General features: G+C 45.0%; 1 protein-coding gene across 1 annotated transcript; it reads left to right on the top strand.

Annotated features, from left to right (window-relative positions):
* The first annotated feature begins 3,523 nt into the window (after nucleotides 1-3,523).
* Nucleotides 3,524-20,196, top strand: LOC103669058 (zinc finger protein 862). Its single transcript, XM_040643842.1, has 5 exons — nucleotides 3,524-3,769; nucleotides 12,881-12,992; nucleotides 14,916-15,020; nucleotides 16,700-17,397; nucleotides 19,043-20,196. The coding sequence occupies exons 1-5, from the start codon at nucleotides 3,746-3,748 to the stop codon at nucleotides 19,259-19,261; spliced, it is 1,158 nt and encodes a 385-aa protein (XP_040499776.1). The 5' UTR covers nucleotides 3,524-3,745; the 3' UTR covers nucleotides 19,262-20,196.
* The last annotated feature ends 260 nt before the right edge of the window (nucleotides 20,197-20,456 follow it).

The raw sequence follows: 20,456 nt of genomic DNA, 5'->3' as shown, positions 1-20,456 counted from the left end.
CTAGCCCTGGAAAGGGCCCTTGGGGCTGTGGTCCTGGCTCCTCTTGCCTCCTCAAGGTCTTGGGTCCTTGCATTGCCCCACCTGGGCTTAACCATCAGTTCCCTTCCCATCAACAACAGAGACATGATCTCGTGTCTCACATCTTAGCCTCCTCTCTTGACCCCACGTTTCCCTCCGGATACTGCCCATCTTTCTGTACCTTTTCATGGAGAAACTCTTCCAGTTATCAACCTTAGCTGTCTCAACCACGTCATCTCCAATGTTTAAACCCCAAAACAAGAATTTGTTACAAGGAGACAGGGATAACTCATGGGCAGAAACACAGCTCTCTGAGGTACATACTAGAGGAATAGCTATGGCTGAGCTAGGAGCTGGGGATGAGAAGGCCACCTGGAGTCTTCGGTCTCATTCCTGTGTATCTGCCTCATTTGACTTTCTCAGCAACACGGACTCCCCTACCAGTGACTGCTCCTGGCCAGACAGAGGCTGCTCAAAGCACACAAAGCTATGAACTGAATTTTATCCCCCCCAAACTCCTCTGTTGAGGCCCTAAACCCCAATGTGACTGTATTTGGAAATAGGGCCTATACAGAGGTAAATAAGGTTAAGTAAAGTCAGAAGGCTGGTGGGATTAGTGTTCTTAGAAGAAGAGACATCAGAGAGCTCATTCTCTCTGCCTCTCCCTGAAAACACACAGAGAAGAGGTCATATAAGGCCACAGCGAGGTGGTGCCCCCTACAAGCCAGGAAGAGAAGTCTCACCAGAACCTACCACCTGGAGACTTCCAGTCTCCAGAACTCTGGGAACGTAGATCTCTCTGTGTTGTTATAGCAGCCTGAGCTGAGGTCAAATATTACAGTTCTACTCACATGGACCGAACACTCTCACATTTCTAGAAAAGCTATTCTCATTGACCCCTGCTGAGTTTAGCTCTATTCGGCCCTGGCTAGAAAAGCAGAGTCGTGTAGTATAATGGAAAATGGTTATGTGGGACCGGTTCAAGGTTGCTAATCAAAATATTTAACAATCAGTGTGGCAATATGTATTAATAAAAATTTAAAATATAAACTATATTTGCTTGATTTTTTATTTAAAACTTTGACTTGTGACTTACAACACACTCACACGAAAGTACATAAAACATTTTTATAGTTTTTTTTACCAACACCTTTTATAGTTAATTTTACCAACACCTTTATAATAATCACTTACTTACTTTCTGTCATTTTCCCCTCTACGTATATATAAAGGGAGGGCCACGAGGGAGCTTTCTGGAGTGCTGGAAATTTTCTGTATCTGATTTGAGTGGTGGCTACCTGGTACACATGTAAAACCACATCAAGTTATACACATAAGATTTCTGCACTTTACTATTTATTATTTGTACTATGATTATTATACATATCACACCCATATATATCACAAACTAAACAATATATTGTTATAATTACTTCATATGATATTTTACGTCTGTAACCAGGGCACAGGGGTACAAGATCATCTGGCTCCGGGGGTCCCAAAGAGACCAGGTTCAACCATTCACTGCAGCCAAAATCCAAAGGCAGAGAGACGAGTGGTGGTGAAAAGAGAAAGGAATTTATTTCAGTGAGGCCAGCACCAGAAAGACAGCAGACTAATGTCTCAAAGACTGTCTCCAAAATGCTGAAAATACTTCTAAGTTTATAGAAGGTGAATGTGGGACAAAAGTTGGCGGGTACATGCAAGTGGGCAGGAAAGGTCAGGTTGATTGACATCTTGAGGTCAGTCATGCGGGGTCTTGCTGGCTCAGGGCAGTCGTTACTGCTCAAGGGGATAGTTTTGGTTCCCATCACAGAATGCTTTGCCTGAGTTAAGACATGAGCTGGAAAAACTGAATCAGTTAGAAAGTACAGAGTGAGGTCAAAATGGAGGCAGGTGAAGTCTTCTTTCATGTCTTTTAAAGAAGAGGAGAGAAGAAAGGAGAGCAAGTATATTTTTATAGAGTTTGGTCTTCTATCTTTGCTCCTTAAATTCACCCTTTACTCTGCAATAGGACCGATCCAACTAAAGGGCAAATTTGCCCACACCATTCACTGGCTTCAAACTCATTTCAAACGCCCTAAGGGAGCATACACTGCCTTCCGCATCCAGCTCCCAAGTATCTCCCCAATGCTATTTCCCATAATTTCCTGTCTTACACCATCCCTGCACGCACCATTTGCTCAGCTGTCTGGCTTTGCTTATGTTATTTCTTTCTTTTTTTTTTTTAAAGATTTTATTTATTTATTTGTTTGACAGAGATAGAGACAGCCAGCGAGAGAGGAAACACAAGTAGAGGGAGTGGCAGAGGAAGAAGCAGGCTCATAGCGGAGGAGCCTGATGTGGGGCTCGATCCCAGAACGCTAGGATCACGCCCTGAGCCGAAGGCAGACGCTTAACTGCTGTGCCACCCAGGCGCCCCGCTTATGTTATTTCTTGTGGCCAAAGGCCCTCTTTGCAACACCTTTCTCCCCCTCCTATTTTAGTTAGCTCAGGCTCCCATAACAAAATACCATAGACCAGACATTTATTTTCTCACTGTTCTGGAGAATGAGAGTTCAAGACCAAGATGCCAGCATGCCTGAGTTCTGGTTTATGGACTTCCTGGCTTATGGACAGCTGCCTTCTCACTGTTTCCTCATATGGCAGAGAGAGAGAGCAAGCTCTCTGGTGTCTCTTCTTGTAAGGACACTAATCACATCATGAGAGCCCCATCCTCATCATCTCATCTAAACCTAATTATCTCCCAAAGGCCCCACATCTAAATACCGTCCCATAGGGGTTACATACAAATTTGGAGGGTACACAATTCCACCCATAGCCCTTCACCTTGCTAATGCCTACGCCTTAATTCAGTTCAGAAGCCACTTCCTCAGGAAATCCTTGACTAACCATCCTGTATACTCCCACCACCATACTCTAGACAGTGACAAAGTGTGCTTTAGTAAGGTCTTGTGCTTACCTCTTTCCTTGCGCTTATGTCTTTATTTTACAGTTATCTGTTTCTGGTCTGTTTCCCCAATAGACTATAAGCTCCTCGAAGACAAAGTTTTGTTTCATTCTGCTCTGCATTCCCAAACCTTGCACAATGCCTGGCAAATGGTAGGCAACCAATGATGCTTTTTGAATGAATGGGGGCGGGGGGGGGCGGGGAGAAGCACTGCCCTTCTAGATTAAATAAAATCTGAAACCTTAAAGGTTGACACTGGCCCTAAAAGTGCGAGGGAACAGACGAAAAACAGGCATTCGCATAGCCCATTGAGAACGGGTTGCCCTTAATGCGGGGTCTGGGAGAGCGTGGCGTGGGAGCTACCTAATAACCATCGCCCTTGAGCGAGGCGTGAAGGGCCGAGAGCGAGCTGCTCGACGTCCAATCAGGGCCCCGCATTTCGGGAGCCGATAGCGGTTTGAGAGCCGCTTAACTAGGCCGGACTACGCTTCCCGTGATGCCCCGCCGCCTCCGGCCAGGCGGCGGCCGTAAAGCGGTTCGCTCGGTACGGCGGTAGTCCCTGCCGCTCGCCTCTCCCGGCACCGGGAGCGCTACTGCTCTCCCGACGTGGGAGAGCCAGTTCCCGGCCGTGCGCCCTCCCCGTCCGGGTGCCCCGCCCTCCGGGGGCCCCGGGTCCCCAAGGTGGTCGCGGCGGCGGCATCCCCAGGCCAGGCCGCGGGGGGAGGGGGCGGCCTGGAGACAGTGGCGGGGTCAGCACCGGCCACCGCAAGCGGGGCTATGGAGCCCAGGGAGTCGGGGAAGGTAGGCCTGGAAGGGCCCTGGGGCCGCCCACTTCCCTCCCGTAGTTCCCTGACTTGGGCTCCGGCGAGGCGGGCGGGACGGGCGGAGTCCCCGCAGATGAGCCAGCCTTGCAGGGAAGGACTCGCCCGCTCGCCCGCCGCTTCTTCCTCCGCACTAGGGCGGCCTTCTCCGCGCGCGTGTCGCAGAGAGGAGCGAACGCACGGCTCCAAGCCCCGCGGGGCCTCCTTGCCCACCCCCCACTGGCCGAGCCGCCCTCTGCCCAGTGGCCGCTCGGTTGATGCTGGGGTGGGTGACCCGCTCAGAGTAGTGAAGTAAAGGTGCTCGCTGTTTTCCCACACCTCTGTCGGGAGTTTCGGAGAGGCCCAGCGTGTTCTAAGGCTGGATGAGACCAGAGTAGAAGCTAAGGGGTAGGGGTCACCCAGAGGCAGGGTGAAGCTTTGGCCCTGACTAGATAGACTCCTCCTTCCCAAGAAAGGGCAGAGAAGAAAAAGAGAAGGCATCTGGCATATTTCCTGCCCGCTTAAAGTTGCTAGCTTATCTACTTCGTGTAGTAGCAGTAGCATCGCCTGTAAGCATATTCCATAAACTTCCTTCAGGCTTGGGGCAGAAGGCTGTGACCTGGAAGAAGAGGTGGGAGAACGTGCTTGACGCTAGAGTTAAGTGGGTTGACAGGATTGCTAGAGCCCAGAGGCAGTGTCAAAAGACCAGCTTGGTTGTAGGCATTTGACTGGGAGACAGTGGCCGCCTCTTGTGACTAAGATCTTTCTGGATGTTTTTTTGTTGCCCACTTCCAGTTCTTGAGGATTGCTTCTTTGGCATGGAGAGAGTTCCTTCCACATATTTTCAAGTGTGTATTGAGTCTCTCCTTAAAAAAAAAAAAAAAAAAAAAAAAAAAGTTAATCAACATGTGGTCAATGGTTACTGTGGGGGAGTTGGTGGAATACAGGATAAACATGAAGTGGCCACATTTCCCTGAGGAGATCTCCCACAGATTTGACTTCAATGACTAGGACAAGCCTGGAAGGGTTGTCCCATAGACAAAAGAGGGAAAGGATGATGAGGTTATTTTCACACTGTAGCTTCTCCTGAAAAGGCTGGGAAGGACTGAGTTAACAGAAGAAGTTACTCTTTGCTTAAGCCTCTCTTCCACACACCCTCCCCTCCACAAGCTACAGTGATGCATTTAACAGTTGAAACAACCAAAGTAAACAGTCTAAGACAAATAAAGCTCAGCTGAACCTAAGATTGAAGGGAACTGTGTGCCAGCCTCATGTTAAGCACCACAGGGGATATCAAAGAAGTAAAGGAAATGGCCCTTATGCTTTAGTAATATCCCCTGTTTAGTTTTGAATGAACCTAGTCTGGGGAGCACAATGTAATGGGGAAGAAGGATCATAAACAAGTGGCATTGAAAATTGGACTTAGTAATTTGAGGTTGATTTCAAGCTATTCCATTTAGTTGTGGGCTTTCTTAGCTTTTGTTACCACATTTTATTTTATTTTTTGTTTTTGAGAGAGAGAGAGACAGAGCAAGCGGGGGAGGGGCAAAGGCAGAGGGAGAGAGAATCTTAAGCGGGCTCCATGCCCAGAGCCTGATGCAGGGCTAGATCTCACGACCCTGAGACCATGACCTGAGCTGAAATCAAGTCAGTTGTTTAATTGAGCCACCCAGGCACCCCTAGGCTTTCTTGGCTTTTAATGGGAGAAGAAAGAAATGCAAACATTTTGGGAGGTAGGGGAGAGATTTGATGTCCTGTTCAGGCCCAACCACTAATTGAAAACCCCGGGGACTGGAACTTTGACTCTTGATTCTAATCTTGATTGCAGGGTGTCTCAAAAAGATGCTCACCCTTCCCAGTGCGTGAGTTTTCTAACCTGGGAACTTAGAAGGTTATCCAAAGGTGAAATAAAGTGATTGCAAAACAAACTGGCAGTGTTAGATATCTTGCAAATGAGTGGCAGCAAGTAGGCTGGGTGGAATGCCTGTGCTGTTCTAAAGTTCCATTGGGAGTATATATATACATGTTTGGCTCAGGCCTGGGAGCCTGGGGGTCCACTTGAGGTAGTAGCTTGGTCTATTATGAGTATCTTCCTTTGGTGCTATTTTGTGATATTTATTAACTAAAAGCAGTCTTGGCCTGTTGGACTGGGTGTGGGGGGTATCTTGCTTGCCATTGGCAGAATAATGGATAAGAGTCAAAGACTTGCCCCCATCACTCTATCCCATTATCCTGTTTTATTTTCCTCCCAGTCCTTCTCACTATATAAGATTCTCATTTATTTATTCACATGTGTGCTGACTTTACTCTCTGCTATATCCCCAGCTAGAATAGTGGAGCTGCATCTGGCATTTCATAAGTTCTCAGTATTTTGGGGATGAGTGACTCAAAATAGAATCATTCCAGGAGCCCTTCTGCTACAGGGTGTGAATGCACTGAAGAACACCGCAGTCTGACGCCTCCTGTGCCCTCTGGGAGACATTTGATTTTTGGTGCTGCCAGCTAGGAGTATTTATTGTGTATGTATTTGCCGCCTCGGCATTTCTGGTTCCTACCCCTCTGTCTTTTCCATGGAAGTGATCATTCTGATCTCATTTTTCTCTGGACCCAGTTCTGTTATTGCACTTATATCATTGATGACTGTCACCTCCTGATGGATTTTAATTTCCCTGACAATATCGATTTTATTTTGCATGTCTTAGGATCACCATGCACCAAGCACAGAAGAAACAAATAATGAATGAAATAATTAAGCACCTATGAAAAACTTTCTGCATAATGTGGTAGGGGGAAGGGGTAGGTGATGGTGAAGGAGGTTATAAAATAAGCCAGTCAGCATAGGCTTCCTGGATACCTCCAGTTCCATGAGGGATGCAAAGGCTTCCTTGCTCAGGGGAAGGAGAAATGCTTAGACCAGGTAGTTAGGAAATCCCTCATGAAAGAGATGGAATGTGGATAGGACCCTGACAGTTGGATAGACTAAGTAGATAGGAGGAAATAGAGTCAGAGAATCTAAAGTTGGGTGTGTAGAGGGAGGAAAGGTGCAAAATATGTTAAATGATTGCAATTAATCTAATCTGTCTGCAGGAGAGATTCCAGGTGGGGCATTACATAGAGCTAAAGTTAGGAAGGTGGGTTAGGTTCAGATCCAGGGAACTTGGTGCCGGGCAAAGTCAGAGTTCTGCCCTATAGACAGTGGGAATCACTAAAATAGAACATCCAGAGATATTCTTTGCTTTATGTATAGATAAGAAATTTGTCTTATTCAAGATTGGTGTTTTCTTTACATTGAGGTCACTTGGAATCAAAAGGCTCTTGCCATAATATTGGTTAAAAGAGAAATACCAGAGTTAGGGCAGTCACTCTTGTTGGGAAGACACTTCTTTATCCTCTAAGGATTCAGTCCTGCCCATACTCTCCATCCTTGGGCATGCTGAAGCTAAAGTGATGGATCTCTTGGCTTTCATTATAAGCCCACCTGTTCCCTCAGTAGGAAAGGGGGAGGGGTGGGCATGAATAGGGAGTCCTGCTTGTCCTTGGTCACAAGTTTAACCTGTCCAAGTCGGAACAGCTTGCTCGCTAGTCCTGGTGTACAGTAATCATCCTGGAATCTGCCTTCAGTATAATCTCGAATGTTCTCTTCCCCCTTCCCCATGTTGGCTCCCTTAGATCATTTCTTATGTGTACCCCTTTCCTGTTTGACTGCCTTGTCTGTTGGAGCCCATCTTCCAGCAGGATTGTGGAAATATAATCACATTTTGCTTTGGAAGACACTCTGAGAGCAAATAGTTATTTAAAACATACACGTTTGGCAGGACAGTTCTATTTTTTTAACATTTTATTATTGAAATATAGTTGCCATATGATGTTATATTTGTTTCAGGTGTACAACATAGTGATTGGAGAATTCTATATATTACTCAGTGCTCACTGCAAGTGAGGTCACCATCTGCCACTGTACAACATCATTAAATATTGACTATATTCCCCATTCTGTATTGTTCACCCCGTGTAACTGGAAGTTTCTACCTCTTAATCCCTTTCACTTATTTCTCCCACCACCATCCCTCCTTCCCTCTGGCAACCATCAGTTTGTTCTCTGTGTTTATGAGTCTCTTTCAGTTTTTCTGTTAATTTGTTTTGTTTCTTAGATTCCTTATATAGTTAAAATCATATTCTATTTGTCTTTTTTGTCCGACTTATTTCACTTAGCATAATGCCCTCTAGGGTCCATCCATGTTGTCACAAATGGCAGGATCTCATTCTTTTTTATGGCTGATATGTATATATATACACACACACACACACACACACACACACACACACACACTTACATACATACATACATACATCTTCTTCATCCATTCATCTATCAATGGATCAATGGACACGGGTTGATTCCATATCTTGGCTATTGTAAATAATGCTTCAATAAGCATAGGGGTGCATATATATTTTTGAATTAATATTTTTGCTTTCTTTTTTTCTTAAGATTTTATTTTTTGACTGAGAGTACAGCAGGGGGAGGGGCAGAGAGAGGGAGAAGCAGGCTCCCTGCTCACAAATGTGGGGCTTGATTCCAAGACCCTGGGATCATGACCTGAGCCGAAGGCAGATGCTTAACTGACTGAGCCACCCAGGTGCCCCAGTACTTTTGCTTTCTTTGGGTTAATACCCAGTAGTGGAATTATGGATCATACAGTATTTCTATTTTTAATTTTTTGAGGACCCCCCCATACTGTTTTCCACAAGAGCTGCACCAATTGTACATGCCCACCAACAGTGCATGAGTGTTCTCTTTTCTCATCCTCACCAGTACTTGTTATTTCTTGTCCTTTTTTTTTTTTAAGATTTTTTAAATTTTTGAGTAATCTCTACACCCAATGTGGGGCTCGAACTCACAACCCCAAGATCAAGTCGCATGCTCTACTGGTTGAGCCAGCCAAGTCCCCGTGTTATTTCCTGTCTTTTTGATACTAGCCATTCTGACTGGTGTGAGGTGATATCTCATTGTGGTTTGATTTGCATTTCCCTGATGATTTTTGCATGTGCCTGTTGGCCATCTGTATGTCTTTTTTGGAAAAATGTCTATCCAAATCCTCTGTGCATTTTTTTAAAGAGTTTATTTATTTATTCGACAGAGATAGAGACAGCCAGCAAGAGAGGGAACACAAGCAGGGGGAGTGGGAGAGGAAGAAGCAGGCTTCCAGTGGAGGAGCCTGATGTGGGGCTCGATCCCACAACGCCGGGATCACACCCTGAGCCGAAGGCAGACGCCCAACCGCTGTGCCACCCAGGCGCCCTTCTCTGTGCATTTTTTAATTAGATTTTTTTTCTGGTGTTTACTAGTGTTAAGTTCTTTATATATTTTGGATATTAACCAGATATATCATTTACAAGATCTTCTCCCATTCAGCAGGTTGCTTTTTGTTTTGTTGATGGTTTCCTTCACTGTGCAAAAGCTTTTTTTGGTTATGGTCCCAGTAGTTTATTTTTGCTTTTATTTCCCTTGCCTGAGGAGACATCTGTAAATATGTTACTAAGGTTGATGTCCAAGAGATTACTGCGCATGTCTTGTCTTAGGAGTTTTATATGATTTCAGTTCTTGCGTTTAGGTCTTCCATCCATTTTGAAGATTTTCATGTATGGTGTAAGAAAGTTGTTTAGTTTCACTCTTTTGCATGTAGTTGTCCGGTTTTCCCAGCACCATTTATTGAAAAGTCTGCCTTTTCCCCATTGTTTATACTTGCCTCCTTTGTCATAAGTTAATTGACCGTGTATGAGAAGGTTTATTTCTGGGCTGTCTGTCCTGTTCTGTTGATCTATGTGTCTATTCTTTGTGCCAGTACCATACTGTTTAGATTACTATAGCCTTGTAGTATATCTTGAAGTCTGGGATTGTGATACCTCCAACTTTAGTCTTTTTTCTCAAGATTGCTTTGGTTATTCGAGGTCTTTTGTGGTTCCATACAAATTTTAGCATTATTTTTTCTAGTTCTGTGAAAAGTGCTGTTGGTTTCTTGATATGGATTACACTGAATCTGTAGATTGCTTTGGGTAATATGGACATTTTAACAATATTAATTCTTTCAATCCAAGAGCACGGTTTATCTTTCCATTTGTGTGTGTGTGTGTGTGTGTGTGTGTGTGTGTGATCTTTATTTCTTTCATCAATGTTGTACAGTTTTCTGTTCCTAGTATTTTATTATTTTTGGTTCAATTGTAAACGGAATTGTTTCCATAATTTCTCTTTCTGCTACTTTGTTATTAGTGTAGAGAAATGCAGTGGATTTCTGTATATTAATTTTGTATCCTGCAGCTTTACAGAATGCATTTATTAGTTCTAATAACTTTTTGGTGCAGTCTCTAGGGTTTTCTATATGTAGTATCATGTCATCTGCAAATAGTGACAGCTTTACTTCTTCCTTACCAATCTGGATGCCTTTTATTTTGTTTTCTTGTCTGATTGCTGTGGCTAAGACTTCCAGTACTACGTTGAACAATGGTGGTGAAAGTGGACATCCTTGTCTTGTTTCTGATCTTAGAGGAAAAGCTTTCAGTTTTTCATCATTGAGTATGATGTCAACTCCGGGTTTTTCATATGTGGCCTTTATTATGTTGAGGTATGTTCCCTCTAAACCTACTTTGTTGAGAGTTTTTATTGTGAATGGATGTTTATTTTGTCAAATGCTTTTTATGCATCTATTCTGATGATATGACTTTTATACTTCCTTTTTTTAATGTGATGGATCACATTGATTGATTTGTGAATATTTAACCATCCTTGCATCTCTGGAATAAATCCCACTTGATTGTGGTGAATTATATTTTTTAATGTATTGTTGAATTTGGTTTGCTAATATTTGTTGAGGATTTTTGCCTATGTTGATCAGGGATATTGGCCTGTAGTTTTGTTTTTTTGTGGTGTCTTTGTCTGGTTTTGGTTAGTGCTGCCCTCATAGAATGAACTGGGAGGTTTTCCTTCCTTTTCTATTTCTTAGAATTTTGAGAAGAATAGGTATTAACTCTTCTTTAAACATTTGGCAGAATTCACCTGTGAAGCCATCTGGTCCTGGAATTTCATTTTTCGGGAGTGGGTTTTTTTTTTTTTTAAGATTTATTTATTTATTCATTTATTTGAGAGAGAGAGAGAGAGGAGAGCGATTGAGAGAGAATATGAGTTGGAGGGAAAGGGTGGAGGGAGAGGGAGAAGCAGACTCCCCACCAAGTGGGGAGCCCTCTGTGGGGCTTGATCCCAGGACCCTGGGATCATGACCCAAGCCGAAGGCAGATGCCCAACTGACTGAGCCACTGGGTGCCCTGGGAGTTTTTAAATTACAGAATAAATTTCATTACTAGTAATCAGTCTATTCAAATTTTCTGTTTCTTCCTGATTCAGTTTTGGAAGATTGTATGTTTCTAGAAATTTATCCATTTCTTCTAGGTTTTTCAATTGTTGACATATAATTTTTCATAGTATTCTCTTATAATCCTTTCTATTTCTGTGGTATCCTTTGTTATTTCCCCTCTTTCATTTCTGATTTTATTTATTTGAGTCTTCTCTCTTTTTTTCTTGATGAGTTTGGCTGAAGGTTTATCAATTTTGTTTATCTTTTCAAAGAACCAGCTCTTGGTTTCATTGATCTTTTCTACTTTTTTTTTTTTTTGGTCTCTATTTCACTTATTTCTACTCTAGTCTTTATAATTTCATTTCTTTGGGCTTTGTTTATTCTTCTTTTTCTAGTTCCTTTAGATATAAGGTTAGATCATTTGAGATTTTTCTTGTTTCTTGAGGTAGGCCTGTATCGCTATAAACTTCCCTCTTAGACTGCTTTTGCTATGTCCCAAAGATTTTGGATCATTGTGTTTCCAAACCATTTTTATTTTTAAAACTGTTCATTCATACATATTTATAGACAAAAAACTGGAAGTTTACATACTGAATGTCAATAGTAATTCTTGTTTTAGTAAGGGGGTTGTGGGTGATCTTAAAACATTTTTTCTGTTCACTGTCTTAATTCTGCAGTGAACATGTATTGACTCATAAGAAAAGTACTCAGATTGTTTTTTTTAAGCATACAACTCAACAGTGACTGATAAGAATTATCTGTATTGTTTTTCTCAAGAAGCTTCTACTGTTGAAGTTAAAATAAGTTATTTCATGTGCTTGAAATCTGACCATAAAGGTACAAGGCAATTTTAGACAAATATACTAGAACTTGTCATAGATGGAAACGAATGTGTCCCTTTCACAATTGTCACTCTGGAAGGACTTCTACTTACCCCAAGATACTGATTCCCAAGATGTTGTTTTGCTTTGGTGGTGGGGAATTTATTTTTTGTTAATAATTTGTCTGTTGCTGGGTGAGGATGTGATTTTCTTGGATCTGCTTAGTTATTACTTTTTCATCTGCTTTTCTGTTTCCAAAATTGTATTGCTTTTGTCCCCTTGTTTTGTTTCCCACCCTAGTGGGGGTTTTGCTTTGGAGTGTTTTGGTGGGGGGGTGTCTTATAAATTCACAAGGAGGATGCACAATTCAGTGTACTTGTTTAATCTGCCATCTTACTTCAGTACTCCCCAAATATTTCCTGAACCCCGTACCCCTTTTTGGCAGAACAGAGCCACTTTACAAGCCCCATGGGGTATAGTTCTCCACTCTAAAGCTTTGCCTATCTTGATCGCTGATTTCATTGACAGACATAGTTCTGAATGACTTTCAACTGTTTCTAGGAATCAGATACAAACTCCTTACCAGGTTCAAGATTTTGCACAAGAATGTGCCGTAAGTTGTTGCTGAGGCCCTGGCTGAGAAGTCCTGGGGCAGGCAAAGAGCATGTTAGGGAAAGGATAATGGAATTCCTGAGTCAGCCTTCTTGATGACTCCTGTTTCGGTGCATGGCCCTTCCTAGAAGAGAGTCTCATTCCCACTGTGATTTGGACCCAGAAGGAGAGAGAGGTGGGGTGTAGGTCTTATATGGAGATGGACAATGCCCCTCCCCCAATCTGATAGGTTCCCAGAGTACAGGTGCCCTCAGGCGATCATGAACACAGGTGTGAAAGTCTAATATAAGGAGGAAGTTGGTGCTTAGCTGGTGTCATTTTTTCCTCCAGGCTCCTGTGACATTTGATGACATCACCGTATACTTGCTTCAGGAGGAATGGATGCTGCTGAGCCAGCAACAGAAGGAGATCTGTGGTTCTGACAAGCTGGTGGCACCACTAGGTATGGGCTCCTATTCACTTCCCCACCACCTGAATCTAGATCAGCATTCCAGACTGTATCCAACTGCGACATATTTGAGAATTTTCTGGACTCCTACCATTTTTTTCAGACCTGTTTACATTATTTATCTGCTCAGTCCCATATGTAACTTAACTGCATGTGGATTCATATCCTACCATTTCTCTTCTCCCCTTCAGTTGGCCTAGAGAAGTGGGGGAAGTCGGGCATGTCAAGGCTGGACCTTGATGTCTCACCATATCGTAGGGTGCCAGGTGGGAAGCCTCGCCTGTGGGTTTTGTTTCAGGTGCCCATAGGGCCCTGGAGGTCATGAATGGTGGTAGAAAGAGCATCATCTGATCTATGGGAATCTGCTCTGGGTCCCAGCCTCCACCATGTGACACTGGTGTGCCTTCGACCAAACTCTTTAACTTTTTTTTTTTTAAGATTTTATTTATTTAGAGAGAGAGTGCACACGCGCGCATGCACGTGAGCATGGAAGGAGAGGGAGCGAGAACCTCCAGCCGACTCCGTGCTGAGTGCAGAGCCTGATGCCAGGCTGGATCCCACAACCCTGAGATCATGACCTGAGCCGAAACAGAGTCAGACACTTAACTGACTGAGCCCCCCAGGGCCCCCCAACCCTCTCACTTTTTAAGCCTTGGTTTCCTTCAGAGGGCTGTCATAGAGCCTTAATGAGCTAAAACAACTTCAAACTTGGGACCCCTGTAGGTTTTTTTAATCTTTTCTGTTTTCTGAATGTCTTTTCTCTGCTTCTGGGTGAACTTTCGGTACCATGGACAGAGGTGATCATTGTTAAGCATGTGGGTACAACAGTTGTACTATTTTCTCACCTGCTGTGCCTTTCTCTTCTTGTCATCTTGGCCCCTGTCCAAGGCTAATGGGAGCCACAGTCTCAGCTCTCTGTGGGTGGAAGGATTGCAGCTGGGTTGGGTCTTCTCCCATGCCTGCCAAAACCAGTTTGAAAACTTCTGGTTCTTTTTTTTTTTTTTTTTTTTTTAAAGATTTTATTTATTTATTCGACAGAGATAGAGACAGCCAGCGAGAGAGGGAACACAAGCAGGGGGAATGGGAGAGGAAGAAGCAGGCTCATAGTGGAGGAGCCTGATGTGGGGCTCGATCCCGGAACGCCGGGATCACGCCCTGAGCCGAAGGCAGACGCTTAACCGCTGTGCCACCCAGGCGCCCCTGAAAACTTCTGGTTCTTTTAAACCAGAAATTGCAGAGTATTTAAAAATATTTTTTAAAAAAAATTTTTAAGTTTATTTAAGTAATCTCTACACCTAACATGGGGCTTGAACTCACAACCCCGAGATCAAGAGCCTCATGCTCTTCCAAATGAGCCAGCCAGGTGCCGTGGTTTCTTTATAATATTTAATAAGTTGTCAATATTTAATCCCTGGGAGCTTTCACATGGAATTATTTCTGGTTTTTCTTGAAAAATAGGACAGTCTGGCAGTACTGACCCTGCGTTCCACATGGTGGCCTCCCCCTTGTGGGGGAGCAGTGACTGCCCACACACATAGGCAGGTCACCACAGCCTCTCACCTGGCCCGGTTTCCTCAGTTACGTTATCGGTCTGACCCCTCTCAGCATTTGGGTTTATGAGCCTCTGTTCTGAACCAGTAGTTTTCCTACCTTTTTAGCTTCAAAAGGGGCACAGAGCCTTGCTTGTGCCCCTCATTGCATTCACTCAGACCCCCATTCTTTTGGAGGCCTCATGGATATCTGAGTTTCTCTGTCTGAGTTTCCAAACCACTATGCTAAAGCATCGAGATTCCTCCCTGTGTCCTTGACCAATTATCTTACAGTGCGGAGAGGATGTCCCAGGTAGACCCTTCCTTAATGTTGTGGTGTGACCTGGATCCAAGACTTCATAAGTGCTTCTCTCTGTTCCTGACTCAGGACCAACTATTGCCACCCCAGAGCTGTTCTATAAGTTTGAGCAAGGGCCAGAGCCATGGCTAGGCAATGTCCAGGGCCAGAGGAATGTCCTGAGCCACCAGCCAGGTAAGTGTGGGTCTGCACGGGAGGAGGGGTGCTAGCTGGAGAGAGGGAGCAGAAAGATGGGCACCAGGACTCCTGTCTCATCCTTGGCCTCTCCCTGTTCTCTGCCAACTCACACACGAATGCTGTCCTTCCCCAGCCACCACCTTATCTGAAATATGCACACACACCCCCAACATCGTTCTCCAACCTCTCCATCTCCCTTTATTTTATTTCTTCCTGAGAGTATATGTTGATTTATCTCTATATGCTAAGTTCCATGAAGGCATGACTTTGTCTTATTGACTCCTGTGGTCCCAGTGCTGAGAACAATGCCTGGTGCGCAGCGGTTACACAATAATCACTGAGTGAATGAACAGATATCTGCTAAGTTCTAGGGATTTATCTTGGCTTTTCTCCCCTGAGAAGCCTGTCCTGTTGAGGGACTGCCTTGGCTAGAGCCGAGCCAGATGACATCTTGTCCTTGGATGAGATGGTTGAGTGAAGCAGCCCCCACTGTAGAAGAAAAGGGAGGCAGAACGAGCTCTAATAGGAGCCGACTCACAGGCATCTGCTCTCCCCCGTGATCTGTCTCAGAGGGACCACAGGGAGCCTGAGACTTCAGAGATACTAATTTATTTTGTTTTCCAATGCTTGGCTCATTTTAAAAAATATTTTATTAATTTATTTGACACAGAAAGAGAAAGAGAGAGAGCAAGAGAGCGTGTGCACAAGCAGGGGGAGCAGCAGGCAGAGGGAGAGGGAGAAGCAGGCTTTCCACCGAGCGGGGAGCCTGACGCGGGGCTCCATCCCAGGACCCTGGGATCATGACCCAAGCCCAAGGCAGACGCTTAACCGGCTCCTAATTTTGACCCGGCTTTCTCTTTATCAGCCACTTTGGCTACAATTGGAGTAAATACTGTTGAGTCCCTGGCCACTGAGCATCTGCACTTACGTTGGTGCATGAGAAATGGCCCTGGAGGAGTTTAAAGCCACCTACCCTGCATTTCAACTAAGGAGTGAATAAAGAAACTTCTAGTTTAGTTTGAGGAAGAAAAATCTTAGTGAGTTCATGAGAGTTGTTGCCTCTTTGGAAGGGCTGTGGTGTGAGAGAGGACTTGTGTTTCTCTGGAGTGCTGAAGCAGCTACCCTGAGTGGAAGAAACTTAAAAGTGGATCGCAGCTTAAGGCAAACTCTGGGGACCAAAACCGTCTACACAGGAGGTAGATCGTACGCTTGCCCCAAACCATGTGAGCAAAGTGCAGATGTCTGTCTGGCAGGGGTACCGGAGAGGAGATTCCTGCTGAGGTTGGAGTTGCAGGATTTGGCTTTAATTATCTTCTTTAACCAACATTTTATTAAGTTCAGTGTTCTTACCCGTAAATAAGCTGGAACTCCTGGAGATGGTGCTGCTATCTTAGGTTGCAGAGATGAAACTGCAGAGGTCTCTTTTTGGCCAGGCGTATCTGCCCTTTAATCTTCAAAAAGGGAGAGATGCTTAAAGCTCACTTGATTTTCTTCTGGCTCAGGTGAGGTGGGCCTGGGGAGCTGGGGGTCTGAAAGAAGAGAATCCAAGTAGAGCCTGGGCCACTCTTGCATGTGATTTCCAGCTTTCATATTTGCTACACCGAGAGGCCTGTGAGGTGCAGTGGCTCTAACTATAGGATTTCAGAGCAGATGCCATCAGTCTCTTTTCTCTAAAGGGAAAAACAAGATGGGCTGCATGGAAGAAAGGGACTCTCGAAGTCCAGCCAGAGAAGCCAGACTGGACCTGCCCCCGCAGAAGAAAGCCTGTCTTTCTCACTTATGCACAGAGCATGGCAACACTGAGGTAGACTGTACAGGAAAAAGCAAAAAACCCTTGAAACCCCGCTCTATCCAGAAGTCTTGGTTTACACAGTTCCCGTGGCTGGTCATGAATGAGGAGCAGACGGCTCTCTTTTGCTCTGCTTGCCGTGAATACCCATCTGTGAGGGACAAACGGTCAAGATTAATAGAAGGTTATACAGGACCATTCAAGGTGGAGACTCTCAAATACCACGCCAAGAGCAAAGCTCACCTGTTCTGCGTCAATGCCTTGGCAGCACGGGACCCCATGTGGGCGGCCCGTTTCCAGAGCGTCCGAGGGGAATCTGGAGATGTCCTGGCCAGCCCGAAGCACCTCTTCACGGCAGACTACCCCATATTGTACCCCCCAGGGCCTCTGGGAGCCTATGATAACATGGCTCAGCTCCTGCCCAGCCCAAGAGCTGAACTGGAGGACCCGGGGGGGAATGGAGCAATTCCTACATTGTATCTAGACTGCATTTCTGAGTTGAGGCAAAAAGAAATTGTTGATGATGTCCACAGCTCCTCAAATGGGAACATTTTGTGTGATGACACTGCTGAACCCTGCAGCCAGGTAATGTGTTTGTAATAATCGCTGGGTCTCAAGGGGAAGGATTTCGTACTAGCAACAGCACATGTCACATGACGATGATGGGAAAATTATAATAGCCATACCCGCTGCGACCATTATAATGTTCCAGACCCTAACATGCTTACGGTGCACTAGGCGTTATGTGCTTTACTAGTGTTATCTCATTTATTTATTTAAAGATTTTCTTTCTTTATTTTAGAGAGAGAGCACGCAGGGGGAGGAGCAGAGGGAGAGAGAGAGAGAGAATCTCAAGCAGACTCCACACTGAGCATGGAGCCCCATTCAGGGCTCGACCTCACCACTCTGAGGTCATGACCTGAGCCGAAACCAAGAGTCCTTGCTTAACCAACTGCCCCACCCAGGCGACCTGTGTTATCTCATTTATTTAACACAACAGCCCTATTATTTTCATCTCCTTTCACAGATAACAAAACATAATTAGTGGGACAGAACGCTCCAGCTTCTGATATAAAGGAAACCTCTAAGTTTAGGACGATAATCTTTATCCAGAATCCAAAACAGTCACAAAACTCAGTAAATAATACGCGACCACGAAACAACCACAGAGCTCTTAATTAATTTCTAAAATGTTTTCAGCTTTAGCTTCAGAATCATGCAGCACTGCTACACACTGCACAATTTCCTCAGACACGTTGTTTTATGTAATGTTTTTGATGCCACTCTGAGGCCGTTGGAGCAACTCGGACAAAGTCTCTTGTTGGGAGGGCACAGACTATCAGGGGAACAGACGTGGCCAGAGCCCCCAGCTGGCCCCGCCCCTCCACTCCCTGCGCACGCGCACAGCAGGCCGGAGGCTCTAGCGCTCGCTCGAGGGTACCTTGTAAGTTCTTAGTTCCTCGCAAAGTTGGTCGTAAGGAACCTGTGTGAACTGGAATTTGGAGTAACGAGATCCTTCACCATTTCTCAACTATTTCGTATAAACAGGATTTTACTACAAACCATTTTGAGTGCCCCTCTGGTATTCCCATGAGAATAGCTCAGCTGTTCCTCTTCCCTCGTAAGGGCCCAGCTAAAGTTAGTAAGCTTGAATTTTTCCAGGAGCTAGAAAAGTGACGAAGCTCATTTCTCTTCATGTTCATGTTCCTTCTACTTTTTAGTATTAGAAGCTAATAAATTGGTCTAACCGTTTATAATTTGAATTCCTTTAGCAATAAGGCGTGTGTCAACCGAGTAACTGAATACAAGCATCTTTCGTTCTTCTGCACTACTGCTTCTTCCTTCCTCTCCCAGTGGGCAGTCTTCGCAGGTGCTAGAGGCAGACGGTCACCGTTGTAGGCACAGATGAGTAGAAGACACCCCCTTAGGACTGCGTAGGGCAAGGTGCAGTCATAATGCTCTGCCAGGACCCCTGTTCTTCAGCGCATTTTTATTTCCTCCTAAGAGACCTAGGATCAGACTGAGGCTCATTTTTTTTTTTACCTACTAACTCTGGGCCTCACAAATTTGCTTCTTTGACTTTCGGTGGATACATTAATTCCTCAGAGTTACATCTGGGCCTCTTGGCAAGCCTCCCAAGAGAAATTAGGCCTTGAGAAGGAACCTAAAAGTACCACGCTGGGCGTCTGGCATAAGAGGCCTGTTGAGTGACTGCTGCTCTTTGTTGCAGGATCCTTCTGAAGAGGGGCTGTTTGAGGAGGTTCCTGTGGTGTTTGAGGAGCTCCCGGTGGTGTTTGAGGATGTGGCGGTGTATTTCACCCGGGAGGAGTGGGGCATGCTAGTCAAGCGGCAGAAGGAGCTGTACAGAGACGTGATGCGGATGAATTATGAGCTGTTGGCTGCCCTGGGTAAAGATTCACGTAGACCTTTGTTCGCCACCATCGTCTGACATGGGAAACCCGCAAGGGCAGCTGTGGCTTGTGGTCATCTTCCCATTTCTGCCTTCTCCCTGTACATAGGCAGAGAGAGATGATATTTTTTGCCCCGCAGAACTCTCCCTGCTTTGAGATGCAGTACTTTATCCTCTCTTCATCCATATCTCCATCCATCATCACCTTCCACCAAACATCCATTGAATACGTCCTACGTGCCAGGTGAACACAAGCGAAGTAAGGTCTCTGCTTTCAGGGGGCTAGCAGGTTTTCGGGAGAGACAGACACTTGAATGAGAAACTCTGAAATAACACTAGCTCTGTAAAAGAAGTTCAGGAAAAGTGCCCTGAGGCTGCTAGAGAAGGGTGGTTTCATTTTGCGGGGCATTGGAGGGAGGGAGCAGGAAAGTCTTTACAGAGTCGGAGGACAGGACAAGTGGACAGGGAGAAGGAAGGCCATTGGGACATGACAGAGGGAGGGACGGGATGGGCAGAGGCCTGGAGGCGCCTCTCCTTCTTCTGTGCCAGGGCTGTTTCCTCGTGCCCAGGGGCCAGCAAGGGCGGGCTTGGCCGAGGTGTCACTAGAGGGGGCACTGGAGAAAGATGAACTTAATATAAGTGCTTGTTACCTTCTCAGAAGAGTGCTCGCTCTTGCATCTGCCTCTTCGTCTCTTTGCCTCCTGTTTCCGTCACATGCCCCCATACTCAGGGGGCATCAGAAGGGGAAGACAACTTTTCATCTTAGCTCTTGTTTGCCTACTAGCGTATCTGGTTACAGCAGCCTTCCAGAAGAGGCTGCTGTACGTGACTTAGGAATACAGCAGCAATCTGCATCGTGACTTCTACAAGATAAGAACCTAGAATATTTGTGATTTCACTGATGTCCTAGCCCTTGGTTTATACCGCCCTTTCGTGCACGGATAAGATATGGATTATTTTCTGCACATTCCTGACCTGTATGCTTGTTTTTATCATTGTTCATCATTTTTAAATGGCTCCCCAAACATTCAGATATGAGGTAAAAACCGATTTCTTTTATGACGATAGAGGTGTTTTCATCATGTCCTCGGCCCAGGGCGCTCGTACAAAGTACGCATTCAAAGTGCATCACTATCCCCAGCACTGTTTAAAAGCACTGAAAATGAAGGGAAATTCATTTTTAAGAAGTACACACCCACTTATAAAAAGTTGGCTCTTCCTTGAAAGGAAAGCA

The sequence above is a fragment of the Ursus maritimus genome, unplaced genomic scaffold (assembly GCF_017311325.1).
Source record: "Ursus maritimus isolate PB19 unplaced genomic scaffold, ASM1731132v1 scaffold_3, whole genome shotgun sequence".
NCBI lineage: Eukaryota > Metazoa > Chordata > Mammalia > Carnivora > Ursidae > Ursus > Ursus maritimus.
Note: the sequence above shows the minus strand (reverse complement) of the source record. Positions and strands in the feature narration are given on the sequence as shown.